The 15,953-nt window shown below is 41.9% G+C and overlaps 1 protein-coding gene and 1 pseudogene across 1 annotated transcript in view; both read left to right on the top strand.

The window, feature by feature from the left end:
• Positions 1–15,686, top strand: part of FCHSD2 (FCH and double SH3 domains 2) — a 244,164-nt gene extending 228,478 nt beyond the window's left edge. Inside the window, exons 11-17 of the mRNA XM_073879594.1 lie at positions 3,576–3,710; positions 9,131–9,214; positions 9,335–9,512; positions 9,811–10,031; positions 11,016–11,145; positions 11,282–11,364; positions 13,566–15,686. Of these exons, the coding sequence (XP_073735695.1) occupies positions 3,576–3,710; positions 9,131–9,214; positions 9,335–9,512; positions 9,811–10,031; positions 11,016–11,145; positions 11,282–11,364; positions 13,566–13,649 (915 nt within the window). The 3' untranslated portion in view covers positions 13,650–15,686. The remainder of the gene's footprint in view (positions 1–3,575; positions 3,711–9,130; positions 9,215–9,334; positions 9,513–9,810; positions 10,032–11,015; positions 11,146–11,281; positions 11,365–13,565) is intronic.
• On the top strand, positions 585–3,538 carry LOC141370460 (small ribosomal subunit protein uS8 pseudogene; annotated as a pseudogene).
• Positions 15,687–15,953: the final 267 nt, after the last annotated feature.

The following is a 15,953-nucleotide window of genomic DNA, read 5'->3' as shown; positions in this document are numbered from 1 at the left end:
GAAAAGCTGCTGGAGCAATGAAAAAGCACATGGCCCTGACCCCCATTGCTGTCACTGCAACTTTTCATTCCCTTCCATGAGAATCAGACAATGAATTCAGAATAAAGGGGAAAGAAAAGAATGTTTAGTATCAAACAGTGTTGTCAAGATAAAATGTTCTGGATTGATTCCCAGTGCCACAGCACAGTGCACATTAACATTCCTTATATATTTTTGGAAACATATTCTACCCACATTGGCTCTAATTTTAGTTTTTATAGTGTATGGGTGTTTTGTGTTGTTCTGTTGCAATGCCTGGTTATGGATTTTTTTTTTTTAATGTCTGTAACCTCTACTAGAGTATGAAAGCAGTGTCTTCTAAGTATATGTAAATATGTTTACATTTTTTTAAAAGATTTTATTTATTTATTCATGAGAGACAGAGGGAGAGAGAGAGAGAGAGAGAAGCAGAGGGAGAAGCAGGCTCCCAAGGAGCAGGGAGCCCGATGCGGGACTCGATCCCAGGACCCCGGGATCATGACCTGAGCCGAAGGCAGACGCTTAACCATCTGAGCCACCCAGGCGCCCATATGTTTACATTTTATGGCAGTTTCTAGCATAAGATTCTCATCTTTTATATGACACAATGCCCTTTTGGTAAATGATGGTATTATAGCCTGAGATGATTTGAAAGGTCAGATTTGAGTCTTACTTTGTCATTGACCTGACTGACCATAGATGAATTATTTGTAAGATGAGGCACATGATTATCTCATCCAACTGTGAAGAATTTCCAGGAATAGTTATAAATGAGAATATTACAAGGGCTTTGAAATGTAGGCAGTACATTTGACAGGAAATATGTGCCATTTATTCTTTTAGAAGGTTCTATAGAATTTTATAGAGTCAGTTTTAAATGTTAATAATTACTCAAGAGAAATCACCTTAATTCATTAAAAAGTAGAATTGGACAATATAGCCAGCCTCTATGTTGCAACTTGCTAAATGCCAGGGAGTCTTGACCTTCTGCAAACACCTCTTCCTATTCAGAGGCCCCCCTGCACATTCAACATTTAATTGTGGCAGTTTCTCCACTCTAGAGTATGAGCTCATGCAAAGCAAACTGTGTCCTTCGTTTCATATCTATGAGCCTGGCACAGTGTTCAGCTTATTGTAGGGATTTGATATTTCAGTTATTCTTTCTATCGTGAGGCCTAATTCCGACTGTCCAGTCCTTCTTTCTTTAATGTTGTAAACATGCATGCCTTTGCATATTTGAACATGGGAAAAAGTAGCTACATAAATGCTTATGTGTAACGAAAGACAAAGAAACTTTGCCTGTTTTGTTTCCTGTTTGTTGGATTTTTAGTTTAAAAAGTAAGATATGCTTATTTTAATAGTTCAGATAGTACAGAGGTACCTAAAACACAAGTCAGCCATCTCTATTCTCCAGTCTTTGTTTTTCTTACTCTTCCTCCCCCTGTCAGATATTTATGTTCATATAAATACTATTTGTACTTTAATATTATGAATAGTACTCTAGGCAAATACATTTTTTATACCCAGTTATTAAATACTATACTGAAAGTGAACAACAGAATCATCATATGGATACAGAATGGTTGTGAGGGTACCTTGTTTACCTTCATGGCCTTGTGCGCAGCTCCTGCTGCCCAGCATCACAAAAGAGCATTGTACCACATGTTGCTAGCCTGGAAAAAGATCAAAATTTAAAGTATGGTTTCTCCTCAGTGTGTGTTGCTTTCACACCATCGCAAAATTGAAAAATTATAAGTCAAACCATTGTAAGTTGGGGACCAAGTGTAAATTACATGATATATTCAGCACTTTATTTTTACAAAATAGTCTTTATTTTAGATGGTTTTGTCCAATTGTACACTAATGTAAGTGTTCTGAGTGTGTTTAAGGTAGGCTAGGCTAAGCTATGATGTTCAGTAGGTTAAGTGTATTGAATGCATTTTCAACTCAGGATATTTTTCAACTTATGATGGGTTTATTTGGACATAACCCCATTGTAAGTTGAGTAATATCTATAGTTTTACCTCCTGATGCTTTTATTTCTCCGTAAGGGATTCATAAAAGTGAAATTGCTAGATCAGGTGGTATGTTTAGTTTTTAATTGCAGTAGGCCGTTTTTTTGTGTTTTTTTTAAGGATGTATCAATTTACATTTCTATCAATCTCCAAATCCTTGGTAGCTTTAGAAATCTTTCTAACGTTTCCCCATATGATCAGTTTAAAATGGTAAGAGGCTGGGGAACCTGGGTGGCTCAGTCATTAGGCGTCTGCCTTTGGCTGGGGTCATGATTCCAGGGTCCTGGGTTCAGGCCCCGCGTCAGGCTCCTTGCTCGGCGGGAGGCCTGCTTCTCCCTCTCCCTACTCCCCTGCTTGTGTTCCTGCTCTCACTGTGTCTCTCTCCATCAAATAAAATCTTTAAAAATAATAATAATAATAAAATAAAAAATAAAATGGTAAGAGACCTTTATTAGTATTTAACAGTGAAAGAGAAAGGACACTGATAAACATTTCTTATATATCTGAAAAACATTTTACTCTTGTTTTTGTTTTTTTGTTTTTTGTTTTTTGTTTTAAAACCTGGTCCTTTCAGGCCCCTGGCTGGCTCAGTCAGTGGAGCATGCGACTCTTGATCTTGGGGCTGTGAGTTTGAGTCCCACATTGCATGTAGAGATTACTTAAAAATAAAATCTGCTTTCTGCCATCTCTCTCTGCCGCCATAATGATGCACATGAATGTCCTGGCAGCTGCCCTCAAGAGCATTATTGCTGAAAAGAGAGACAAACACCAGGTTCTTATTAGGTCATGCTCCAAAGTCATCCTCTGGTTCCTCACGGTGATGATGAAGCATGGTTACATTGGTGAATTTGAAATCACTGATGATCACAGAGCTGGGAAAATTGTTGTGAACCTCATGGGCAGGTTAAACAAGTGTGGAGTGATCAGCCCCAGATTTTGATGTACAACTGAAAGATCTAGAAAAATGGCAGAATAACCTGTTCCCATCCCGCCAGTTTGGTTTCATTGTCCTGACAACCTCAGCTGGCATCATGGACCATGAAGAAGCAAGACGAAAACACAGGAGGGAAATCCTGGGATTCTTTTTCTAGGGATGTAATACATTCATGCAAATAAAATGCCTCAGTGGAGAAAGAAAGAAAATAAAATCTTAGGGGCACAGCTGGTTAAGCACCAGCTCTTGGTTTTGGCTCACGTCATGATCTCAGGGTCGTGAGATCGAGTCCCATGTCGGGCTCCATGCTGGGCATGGAGACTGCTTTAGATTCTCTCTCTCCCTCTGCCCCCTGCCCCGCTCTCACATGTGCATGCAGGTGTGCTCACACTCATTCTCTCAAAATAAAAATAATAAAAATAAAATCTTTAAAAAAAACTGGTCTTTTTATAACAGGAAAAATGCAAGTGAGAATAGATACTTTTTTTCTGTGTGCAGTTGAATAAGTAAATTATATTTTGAAACAGTCAGGTTTTAAGTGTTTTTTCCTGCTTTCAACCATTTTCTTGAAGTAAGCAAGCTAGCCAGTGGCTTCTAATTTTCCCTAGCTTAATGCAGATCCCGAAAGAGAAGAAGGAGAAGAGTTTGAAGACAACATGGATGTTTTTGATGACAGCAGTTCCAGCCCCTCTGGCACCTTAAGAAATTATCCACTTACCTGCAAAGTTGTTTATTCCTACAAGGTGTGTATTTCTCTAACCTATTGTTCATATTAAATTGTGGCAACCCTGAAGACACACGTGACTGTGTCTACCCAGCCTCGCATAGTGTGCTTACTATAAAGTTGGTGTTCAGTTAACGTTAGAGACAGTATAACATAATAGTGAACAGTTTAGGCTCTGACATCAGACTGCCTGGATTAAAATCCTGTCTCTGCCATTTACAAGCTATCTGACCACACTAGCCCCTTGGTCTCTGTGAGCCTCAGTTTTCCTATCTATATTATGGGGATAATATCAGAGGGCTAGTTTGAAGATTAAGTGAGATAACACGTTTATAGCAAAGCACTTAGAACAGTGCCTGGCATCTAGTAAATTTTCAGTAAATCGAAATCTTAACCCTTATTATCAGTTGGCTGCTTTGGCACAAGACCCTCCATTAGGATGACCGTCCAAACTGATACTAAAAGAAAATTGTTTTACAAAAGTTTTGTTAAACTTTACCTTTCCTAATCTTAATATAACCACCTCTTGTTTCCATGGTAAGCAGGGACCTAGATAAATAGATGCCAGATTTTCAAATCCTGATTTGGTATAATAGTTTTTCATCTCTCTCACCTCTGCTCTACTTACACATAAATTTTTTACTCATACAAAGTACACTGAATTTCCCTCCGCTCATCTAGTCCATCAACCAGCCCTGTTGACTGTATCTCCAAAACATATCCTGAATCCATTCACTTTTCACCATCTTGGTCTAGGCCATTGTTTCAATTACTGTAAAAGAAAAAAAAAACAACAAAAACCCATAATTGGTATCCCTTCTACATACTTACCTCCCTCTCAACAGTCCATTGTTCACTTTGCAGCCAAAATTTATCTTTAACAAATAAAAGAGATTATTTTATTCCCTTGCCTAAAAACCTTTTATAAGCTTTCCATCACACATAGGAAAACAAACTCTTCCCTAGAGTCTATAATGTTCAGATTGAGCTGGCCCCTTACAGTCTCCCTAGCTTCGTGTCAGACCATTCTCCTAACCAGCCCACTCACCACCCATTAGCAACTGTGGCACCATGCTCCTTCCTAACTTGACAACTTTACACTTGCTGCTCTCTCTACCTAGAACCATCTTTCCCCAGATTTTGGTTGGCTGCATACTGCTCTTCATTGAGGCTTAGCAATCAAATAGTGCCTCCTCGGGTCTCCCCTGACAACCTAATATAAGCCAAATTCTCATTCACTATTCTCTTCCCATTGCCCTTTTCCCTCTTTTATTTACTATATAGCACTTACCACCAGCCAAACTTAATCTTATTTGTTTTTATATTTCTTTGTCTTGATTCCCCACTAAAGGTCCATAAAAGCAGAAACCCGGTCTGTATCCGTGTACCTTGTCTGTGTGTCTCCAGCACGCAGGCCGGTACCTGGCACACGACAGGTCCTCAGTAAATAATTGTGGGATAAATAAATGAATGATATAAGGAAGGCATAAACAAATGAATCCTCCTCTGGCTCCCATGCTGATGGACACCCAATGCTTAAGGAACAACAACAGAAGCAGAGTCTGGAAAGAATCTTCAATAGCCATACATGGGGGACAGTCGCACTCCCACTGTCCCTGGATGGCCACAGCTTGGCAATATATACTCTTCAACATCAGTGATACCCAGACTTTTTAGTTTAACATCCTTTCATATATACTTAAATTATGAATACTTCCTCTTTTCTAAAAGAGGAAGTAAACTATTTTGATAATCTTTTGAAAATTTCAAGGCATCTTCTGAGATAGTTGGAAAGGTGTTACAGAGTATTATAAAACTAGGGTTGGGAATGTTTTCTCATCTCACCTCTCAATATTATATTTACTTTGAAGTTTCAGAATTTAAAATTTAAGGTCCTTAAATGGAGAGGATCCCAAGAGTCTGAGTGATTATAAATAGATCACATCCATCCAGCATTCCCTCTGTTGGCATATGCCAGGCATGTCCCTATGGTAAAGCAGACTATAAAAATCTGTTTAACTAGTTCGTCACTGAACAAACATTTATTTAGTGCCTGTTAAGTTTCAGGGATGCAAGAATTAATGTGACACAATTTGTGCCCCCCCCCCGAATGGATAGTCTGGGGGAATTAAGTATTAAACTGAAAAATGGAATATGTATAAAAACATTTATAGTAGAGGTTAAAACCACTAATTTTTTCCTGTGATGGGAGAAATTTCATAGATGAAATGGCACTTAAATTAGGTCATAAGATCTTACTAAATACAGTGAGAAGGGAAAGAGCCTTCTAGGCAAAAAGGACAGCAGATACAGAGACAGAGGTGGATGAGAGTATGCGGTGTTCGGGAAATGTTACATTCAGTAGCGGGCGAGCATCAGGTGTAGGGATTAGAGCTGCTGGAAATAAAGATGTTTACTGTTAGTAAAGGGCCTTGGAAACGAGACTGAAGTATGGTTTGTATCCTGGCTGGTGAGAACCTTTGGATGTCCTAAAATCAGATGGGGTTTTTAAGAAGGTAACAACCCTGGTCATGGTATAGACACTGTACAGGATAGATTAAAGAGAACTGAACTATAAGCCTAATGGTGGTTCCTATAGTCCAGACCTGGAAAGGAGGCCTGGATTAATCTGGTGAGAACAGAGGAAAGTTATATTTAAGGATTAGATTCAAAAGACTTAAAAATGCTTATAACCTTTGCCCCTACTAGCATATATCTTAAGGAAATGATCCACAATTTAGAAGAAGGTTTTGGATACAAAGTGTTTTTTCATCGTAGTACTATTTTGTAGTAGCTTGAAGTTGGCTATCTGATAAGAGAATAGTTAAATAAATTAACCATTCATATAATATAATAATGTACATAAAATATTATCAAGATAATTGAAAATTACATTAATGAGAGTCTTTTTATGTAGGAAGCAATGATAGGCCAGAAGAGTAAGATGCCAAATTACATGTACCGTAAGATTTCGATTATACATATTTCCAGCTTTTCTACAGTGAACATGTATTATTTTAATCAGGAAAAAGCACATTGTTTTTTTTAAAAAAATGGAAAATTGAGAGAGAGAGTGGTGAGGATGGAGCGCTTGGCTACTTCTAGGGTTGTGGTTGTCCCTGGGAGTTAGGACTTCAGGGGGCAGTGTAAGAGCATGTGTTTGTTTAGTAAGCCCTTCCTGACCACTTTCTCTCTTTAGTTGGGATACATGAGAAGAATTACATTCCCTGCAGTAAGTAAGTCATTCTGCTGGGCACCCTACAAGGGCAAACAACTAAGCAGAGTGCCATGGTAGTTGGTGGTAGTTAGAGAGATGCACAAGCCTTACAACAAAAGGAGCAAGAAGCCGCCAGCTCATGGTGGGTGGTCTGGAAAAACAATAGCTGGGTCTCAAATCATGAGTAATAGTAATAGCTACATATGTGAAGTATTATGTGCCTGGTACTATATTTATGTTATTCTAATCTCTTCAGTAACCCAATATGGGAGATATTATCAGCCAACCCATTAATTCAACAAATATTAATTGAGCACCTTCCGTGTAACATCCTGTGCTCTTTTCTAGGCTTGGGAATATGGCATTGATGAATACAGACAAAAATCTCTGCCTTCATGGAGCTTACATTCTAATAGGAATAAAAAAGAAAACTGAGGCTCAGAGAGGTCTTATGGTCACTTGCCCTTAGAAACAGACTGAAGCTGGACTTGAACCCAGTCATCTAAGTCTATTCATCAGACGGGAAAGAGGGAGTGGGGCCTCCTGGAAAGAAGGAACAGCCTGGTAAAAGCATAGAGGCAAGGAATAACATGGTGTGTTCCAGAGACTAGGGAATGGTGTGTGGGGCCAAAGCATTGAGAGGCCACAGTAACCAAACCCTGTAGAGTCTTGAGATCCAAGCAGAGGACTTGACCTTGTCAAGTGGAAAAATTGGTCACTGTTTGGGGATGGTATGATCAACCTAGTATCTGCTGATATTACATAGTAGCACTGAACAACTTGCATGGACCTCCATGACTTTTTTTTTTACGAGGGCAAAGTATATTTAAAGGTGTTCTTATCCTTCCTGCTTTGTCCTCACACATTGAAGTCAGTTGTGTTGATACTTTTTAAGTCTTCCCATGGAATTAGGGAAAATGTCTTTGTTATATTTTTGCCTTTTGCTGATATAGTCAAAGCATAGTGAGGTTTCAGATTAGCCAAGAAATTTCACTGGAAAAGCTCTCATGGATAAATTACCTTTTTTCCCCCAATTTTGAAATCAGGTAATTTACTTAAAATTCTGGTCCTGGAGTATTTCTGTAATGGATCAGCCATTCTCAGTACTATTTGAACATCTCAAGCAGTTGTGGCAACATCCAGAATCTGGATTTGATGAAATATTATAATGCATGTGAAATGGGAAATGAGTCTTAATAGAGTGACCCATTTTCTTGCCTTATTTTTGCTTGTGTAACTTGGAGATAGTTTACACTTTGAGACTGTGAGATTCGAAAAACTATATGGTCTTGTAGTTATATAGTTGTACTAATCTTGGGACTTGGGGAACGCTTTTAAGACTGTTCACCAGAGAGCCAGAAGATGCCAGCAGGCCTCTCCCTGCTACATGTGACAGCAAGTCTCTTTAGGAAACACAGCCACACAGTTTCCCCCCCCCCAAGAGTTTGCTCTCAGATTCTGCAGTCTCAGGAGCAGTATCTGGTGGCCGGTGCTGGTGGATTCCTGCTGTCAGAGATAATAAAACCATCACGGTTAGCAGCTTGCACAGTAGCACCTAGGCAGATCAGCCCAGTCTTCACAGTTAAGTTAGAGCATCATAAATCCAAATTGTGACCCATCTCAGTCATTTCCTTCCCAGCTTTCTTCTCTTGGCCATTGTTTTTCACACGGTGACTCCAGATCAGTTCCAGGCACCGCTCACGCTATCATCCAGTCCATGTACATAGATAGCTGTTTGCGTTCTCACAGTGCGCAGCTCTGTGGTGGCCTCTGTGCAGTTCTGGTTCAGCGCTCGCTCTGCCTGTGCTTCCCAAATCACCATGGTTCTCAGCTTACCCATCCCACACTGACTCCCCCTGCCTCCCGGAATGGCAGGAGTGTCATTTTGAAGAAATGGAGGCATCAAGAAGTTGATGACCAATAGATACATAAGCTGGAGCTGGAGCCTGGGGCCCCTGCTTCCAGCCGAGTGCTGTGTTCACTGCACCTGATGGCCTCTTGAGGATTCCGTTTCTCCAGTTTTTGTTGCAGCTTTATTTTGTTTAGTTTTTTAAAGCAAAACGTCACCTCATTACGATAGTTTTACAGCCCTTAAATTTTTATGTTCAGTATGTTCTTCAAAATCATTTCAATATCTTGATCCACAGTTTTTGTTATGATCAGCATACATCTGCTCTTTATCTAACCTTTTTAATTTTGTCCGTGACCATCCTACATTGCAGGCTTCCCAACCAGATGAGCTGACCATTGAGGAGCATGAGGTGTTAGAAGTGATTGAAGATGGAGACATGGAAGACTGGGTCAAGGTATATTCCTTTGTTCGTATCGCCCCTTCTTGTGACATTTTTAGGAGTTGGTTTTGGTTTTAGTTTTGCCCTGTCCAGATTGTGTGTGCAAACCTATTTTGTCACATGTCTTTTACTCAGGCTCGAAATAAAGTTGGCCAAGTGGGTTATGTGCCAGAAAAGTACCTACAGTTTCCCACCTCGAGCAGTCTCCTGAGCATGCTGCAGTCCTTGGCTGCTTTGGACAGTCGGTCACACACATCCAGCAATTCCACGGAGGCCGAGCTCGTTTCAGGCAGCCTCAACGGAGATGCCAGTGGTAAAGACTGAAAGAAGGCACTCTTTATTTGGTCACATTTGGCCTAAGCAGTATTGCCCTGGAGTCAGCCTTCAGTGGGTTAAAAAGCAGAACTTCATTCCCGTTCCGTGTTTTCTGTTATTTGGTCACATTTACCCTGTACGGTAGGACCCTGAGCAGATCTTCAGTGAGTAAAGAATTACAGCTGTAGTCTTAGCCTGTGTGATGGGCTTTTAGTTGTCACGTGAGCGCAGGGGTGGTTGCGAAAGTAACCTGGCCGTCCATGTCCTTAAGCATTTTTCTCCCTTTTGCCACCTAGTCTGTTTCGTGAAAGCACTTTATGACTATGAGGGCCAGACAGATGATGAATTATCCTTTCCTGAGGGAGCAATCATCCGAATCTTGAACAAAGAAAACCAGGATGACGATGGCTTCTGGGAAGGGGAATTCAGTGGGCGGATTGGAGTTTTCCCATCGGTGCTAGTGGAAGAACTTTCAGCCTCAGAGAACGGTGACACTCCCCGGATGAGAGAGATTCAGGTATGTGAGAGGGGAGAAAGCTGAATTAAAAGGTGTTTAAAGAAAATAACCCCCAAGGGGTGGTTGACCCATGCAAATGTGGGGCTACAGTTTCAGCCCCGCCTTCCCACTCTAGTCCTCTGTTGTCAAGTTTCTGCAAAAACTGAGTTTGGAAAAGCAGAGGCTCACCAACCTGGCTCCTGGGTAATGGCTGTATTACACCTCCATTTGCCTGCTTTTTGTGCTCTGAATCAGTTAACCGAAAGGATAAATTGTATATGACATACAAAAGAATGGTTTGGTAGGAAGAAAGAAAGAAACCGGAGGGGGAATGTATTGTCTCCATGGTTAGTTTAGGTAATGAAAATACTGCTCTTTCTTTCCATCACGGTCAGAGCCTGCCTGCCCGTCCTTTTCAGAGAACTAATGAGCCTGCCAGAGCCCCATTTTACTGATGTGTCTCTAGGCTCAGCTCATCCTAGCAAAACTTGGCTTTACAGGAAACCCCTAAATCAGGTCTGCCATAGCAGGCCTGGTAGATCCAGGATCAGAAGGAACATGTCTTTCCACCTTGTTTGTGTGACATTGTGACCACTTAGTCTGACATTTACAAAACCTGGGGAAGTCAGAAACAGCCAATTATTTTATCTTAACAAAAAAATAGAACTTGTCCCCTTTTTTTTGTTCTTCACCGGATTTACTGAATTGACCGATTTGGTATGTTTTCAGTAGAACTCTAGAGAATGGTTTGACTTGATGACTGTTTATGATAAACTATAATCAGTAGTGTAATGAGATCTCTGAGAGGAAAAAGTTAAATGCATCACAAAATAGGGTTTGGGATTGTTATTCTAAGCTCATGTGCTTCTAATGAGGCTGACAAAAATTGTGAATAGTCCTATCTGAGCTGCAGAGAAAAGTAATATGTCTGAATTAGTCAGCGAAGCCAGATTGCCTCTCCTTCCTGCAGTGAGCACTTTGTAGCTTCTTTTTCCTTTGTGGCAGATCTCTCCTTCCCCCATGCCACCGGGCTCCCTGCCTCCACTGCCGCTGTATGACCAGCCTCCCAGCAGCCCTTACCCCAGCCCAGAGAAGAGGAGCTCCCAGTACTTCCCGCGCTCTCCTTCAGCAAATGGTAAGCGTTCTGGCATGGAGCTAACTTCATTTTCATTCAGAAATCACATGTTCACCTGAAGAGCACATGGATCTGCATTAGCATTTTTATTGCTCAACAACACAAATAAAATGAGCTGCTTGGTTCCCTTCCCTAGAAAACAGCTTCCTTGCTGAGTCACCAGGATTCTCACGGGCACCACGGCATACTCCTGAGACCTCATATGGCAAACTGCGACCCGTAAGTCTCTTATCTGGCAGGGTTACAGAATGCACAGTTCTTCCAAAATGAAAGTTAAAAATTAATGTCTCCCCGTGGCCCCTATGTTACAGTGATGCCCCCATGCAAGGGTCAGGTGGGTTGGGGACAATGAAAAGAGCTCTTAAAAATGTAGGGGCGCCTGGGTGGCTCAGTTGGTTAAGCTTCCACCTCTTCATGTCAGCTCAGGTCATGATCCCCTGGGTCGTTGGATTGAGCCCCTGTCCTTGGACTTGCCGCTCAGTGGGGAGTCGGCTTAAGGATTCTCTCTCTGCCCCTCCCTGCACTTGTGCGTGCACGTGTTCTCTCTCTTTCTCTCTCTCAAATAAATAAATCTTTTTAAAAAAATGAAGGCTATAAAAAGCAACACATCTTGGAAGGTCTGGTCTACGCTGGCAGTTTTCTCACTAAGCCATGGTGAGATAGCTAGGAAAGTCTTTGAATTATAGCAAGCTCTGTGAGCATTAGAGTGGTCTAATTGTGAAACAGAAGCACTTTTTTTTTTTCCAGCGAGCATTTATTGAGAACCTATTTTCCGGGCTTATATTTGGCCTCTTTTGAGGAACAGAGATGAAATGAGTTCTACTTCATCCCTTTTTGAGGTTTAAGAGCTTCTATTCTCAAGGAGAATCTACTCTTACAAATAATCACCTCTCCTCACCCCTCACTCCATGCCTTCACCTCCTTCCCCCCACCTCACTGTGAAACAGCTCAAGGTCATAACTTTCCCACACTCATCCAGTGCATTAATTTTCCTTGAACTGCTTATCAGCATTTGACACCAGTCCTTGAACCACTCACTTCCTTTGGCTTCGTTCATTCAGACATGGATTGAGTGCCTTGTTAAAGACTTTGGTTCTTTATCCTAAGTGTAATAGGAAGCCATTGCAAAGTTGTAAGCAGGACAGTGATGTGACTGGTTTTGCATTTTTGAAACATTGCTGTGGCAGCTAAGTGACAATGAATGGAAGGTGGCAGAATGGACATGGGGAGCCATTTGGAGGCTGGAGCAGTGGTCCAAGCAAGAGGGGATGGCAGCATAGACTGCTGGGTATGAGTGGGAATGGGGAGAAGTGGGCCAGTTTGTTCCAAAACCCTTTCCTGGTTTGCTTTCTACTCTGGCCCTTTCTTTTTCATTCACCTGTACGGGCTTCTCTGCTTCAACCCATCTCTGCTGATGCTTCTCAGGGTTCTGTCCATGGGCTGCTTCTCCTGAGGTCGTTAAACTCACTCTCCCTGTGCAACCTCATCTCCTCCCACAGCTTTGATAACCATTTATTTGCTGACAACTTCCAGACTTCTGCCAATCCAGTCTCTTGCCTAAGCTTCAGCCTTGTGGATATCTCAGTGTACACATACCAGAGCCCCAAACTCAGCAACAGTGAGTTAATTATCCTCCCTCCCCAACATGCTCCTGCTCCTGTACTGCCCGCCTTGGTGAGTGGAACCTCCATTCTACCACTGCTCTGGCATCACTCTTGGTAGCTCCCTGGCTCTGCCTCCCACAAACAGTCATCACCAAATCCTGCCACATTTACCTTGGAGACAGCTGTCTTTTCCTCTACCCGCCCCCCACCCTTGCCTAGGTCAGGCTAACATCAACTCTCACACCAGCTTGATCACAAAAGCTTCCTAAATTGTCTCTTTACCTATACCCTAGCCCACCCCCGCTCTTTTCTCCAAACCATTATCCGACTAGTCCTTTCACACCTTTGCTACCGCTATTTAAAATCCACCAAAGACTCCTCTTTGCCCACAGAGTAAGGCTCAGATTTCTTAACATGGCTTTATGAGGCCCTTCATGACTTCACCCCAGGCTGCCTCTCTAGTCTTCTCTCTCGCAGCCCTCCTTCCAGGACAGGCTGAAAGGTTTTCAGTTTGCAAGCACTGCTCTCTCTGGGTTCCACCTCCAGGCCTTTGCTTTGGAGGAGGCTTTTAGGGCTATAGCCGAGCTTTCAGCCGAGGAAAGAACCTGATTTGTAGGTTCCACATTTCATCAGAACAGTAACTCCCTGGTGTGGGAAATAGTCAGAATTACTTTGGAAGCACATACTTTCATGTTCAGAGCATTTGAGACCCCTGGGGTGCCCATGACTGTGGGTAGATGACCTGTTGGGCTGTGGAGGCTTCAAGCACTGAATCGGGAAGCCGACTGACAGTCCATATATTTGTTTCCTGCTCAGGTCCGGGCAGCTCCCCCTCCACCTACACAGAACCCCCGAAGGCCAGCAGAGAAGATTGAGGATGTAGAAATCACACTGGTGTGATGATGGGTTTACCCATCCATTACTGCTACAATCAAGGCCAGGCTTGGCGTTTGGCCATTCTTGTTCTTTAGGCACCTTTGCATGATGATGACTCTTGAACAGAGTGAAAACAAGGAGGCTTATGTGACTGGGTGGCCTGGTGGACTCCTCCCACGTTTTGGATATTTTGTGCCTTTTTTTGTTGTCATTTTCTATGTCATCTCTCCTACCATAGCACAAATCCTAGTGGGCCCTAGAAGCAAGGGGGTACAGCCCTCATGCCTATCAGTGGCCCATTTTTATATGAGACTCAAGACCAGGCCTCATTCAGGGCACAGTCACAGAGAAACTGATCATGTGCACTCGTACAGTATATTACTGTGGCCACAAGGGTGTGGCAAAGACCCTCATCTTTCTTCAAGTGGCTTTTGCTCGTCTGATTAAGTTTAATCAGATCATGTCGGCTGTGTAAGGAACTAGAAGGAGGGATTTCAGGAGGGGCTGGCTCCTCCCCACAGTTAGTCCCCAGATTGAGAAAGTGAAACTTACTGGGAAAAAGTGGACCGCCCTGAGTTTATCGCCAGTTGCATTAATGCACATCTCTTCCACAGCTAACAGATTAAAAACAGTAACAGTGTCCTTTGTATTAATATTTACGCCATTCATTTAGTGTTAGTGGAGCTAATACGGAGGGGCTGAACCGATAGCCAAATCTTGTCCATCATATAGACTAATAGAAAGGAGGCTGAGGCTGAAGCAGAAATGGAGCTTCCAGATCTGAAATGAGCTGATTTAATATTCTTTTTGTATTTGGGTATTTTTCATCTTAATTTTTGCAGCATATATTCTTCTGACCAATATCTTTAGAATCTGAATGTCTAGATAAATTGGGGACACATACTTGCCTTGTTGAGCTTCTCTCCTGGGGAGGCCCCTCATGTTTTATTCCCAAGCCGGTGCACGAGCCCAGCCAGCCAGCCTGTGGCTGCCCGAGACCAGTGGCCACCCCCCACAGGGTGCCCCTGGCCTGATAATGCCTTGGGAGGAAGAACCTGTGGCTCATGGAGGAAACCAGCTTCCTGTGAAAAAGGACTAAAGGACTACACACCGCGCCCAAGCGCAAATGGACAAGGAAAAGACAAGTTCTCCATGTCACAAGGAGAGCCAAAAGTAGTGTTTTCCACAGGCTAGCAAGCTCACAGTGGCAGGTGGCCCAGAGTAGGTCTCTACTGTCTGGCCACCTGTGGAAGAACAGGAGTGCCAAACCCAGGGACAAGGGCATTTTTTTTTTTTTTTTGGCCAGTTGCGTTTTTTTTCTTTTAAGAGATCAGATTTGCAGAATTCAATCTAAAAGTTGTATTATGCTTTGAAAACTCCATCCCTCCTAAGAATCTTTAAAAACTTGAAATGCTCGCCAAATGTCCCCATGGGATTTTTGACCAAAAGTCAGGTTACAACTGAAGAAATCTTTAGTCGTTTGATCACTTCAGTGACAGTACCCAGTGACAAGTCTTCTCTGTGATTTGGGGTTTTTATTTTGTTTTTTGCATTTCTTAACCTGTTGATCTATTTGAGGTCTTTTTGTGTTTATCAAACTTATTCTTAAGTTTAAAAAAAATAAAAGGGTGGCTTTTTTAAGAATTTAAAGTTCTCTGACAATTTAAAAATCTTCAAAGCACTTTAAACAGTCTTCCAAGTGCTTGAATCAGATAGTTCTCGCTACCCAGTCTTGTCTTCTCTTTAGCTAGCCAAATTGTCCTTGAATCTGGATTTTCCACATTCTCAGAGAGTTATTTGAAATCTTTTGTTATATTTTAAAATATTTTTTGGAAGAGCTGCTAATTTTATTTAAAAAAAAAAAAAACAAAAGTTGTAAAAATATGCCTCCTTTTTAAAAAGAACCCCTCCCTCCAGGACATATAATCCAGCATCACAGTGCACAGGGCCAGGCTCGGAGGGAGTGCCTCTGTGCAGATGTGCTTTCTTTACAGTGGCTGTAAAAAGTTTGTATTTATTATGTATAAAATGTTGAATAATAAAAAAATGGAATTAAGTTTTCTAAGTTTCCATATAAAAAGATTTGGGTAATTAGACCTTTCCAAATAGACAATGCTTTTTATAAAGACATTCCTAAGCCTTCCTTTTTTAAACCATAAAACAGATACAGAGAGGGGGTAAATAAATTCCCAGTTAAAGGCTGATTCCCTCTGGCTGCCAACCAGCCACATTGGGGACCAGGGCTCAGTCTGTTTGGGGAGGGGCCTCATGGCTCTCTCCTTCCCAGAGTTGGGTACGTGCAATATGTATTCTTCAGACATTTTCTGT

Source organism: Callorhinus ursinus, unplaced genomic scaffold (genome assembly GCF_003265705.2).
Source record: "Callorhinus ursinus isolate GAN/ISIS: 27379988/994484 unplaced genomic scaffold, GSC_fseal_2.0 scaffold35, whole genome shotgun sequence".
In the NCBI taxonomy this organism is placed as follows: domain Eukaryota; kingdom Metazoa; phylum Chordata; class Mammalia; order Carnivora; family Otariidae; genus Callorhinus; species Callorhinus ursinus.
Note: the sequence above shows the minus strand (reverse complement) of the source record. Positions and strands in the feature narration are given on the sequence as shown.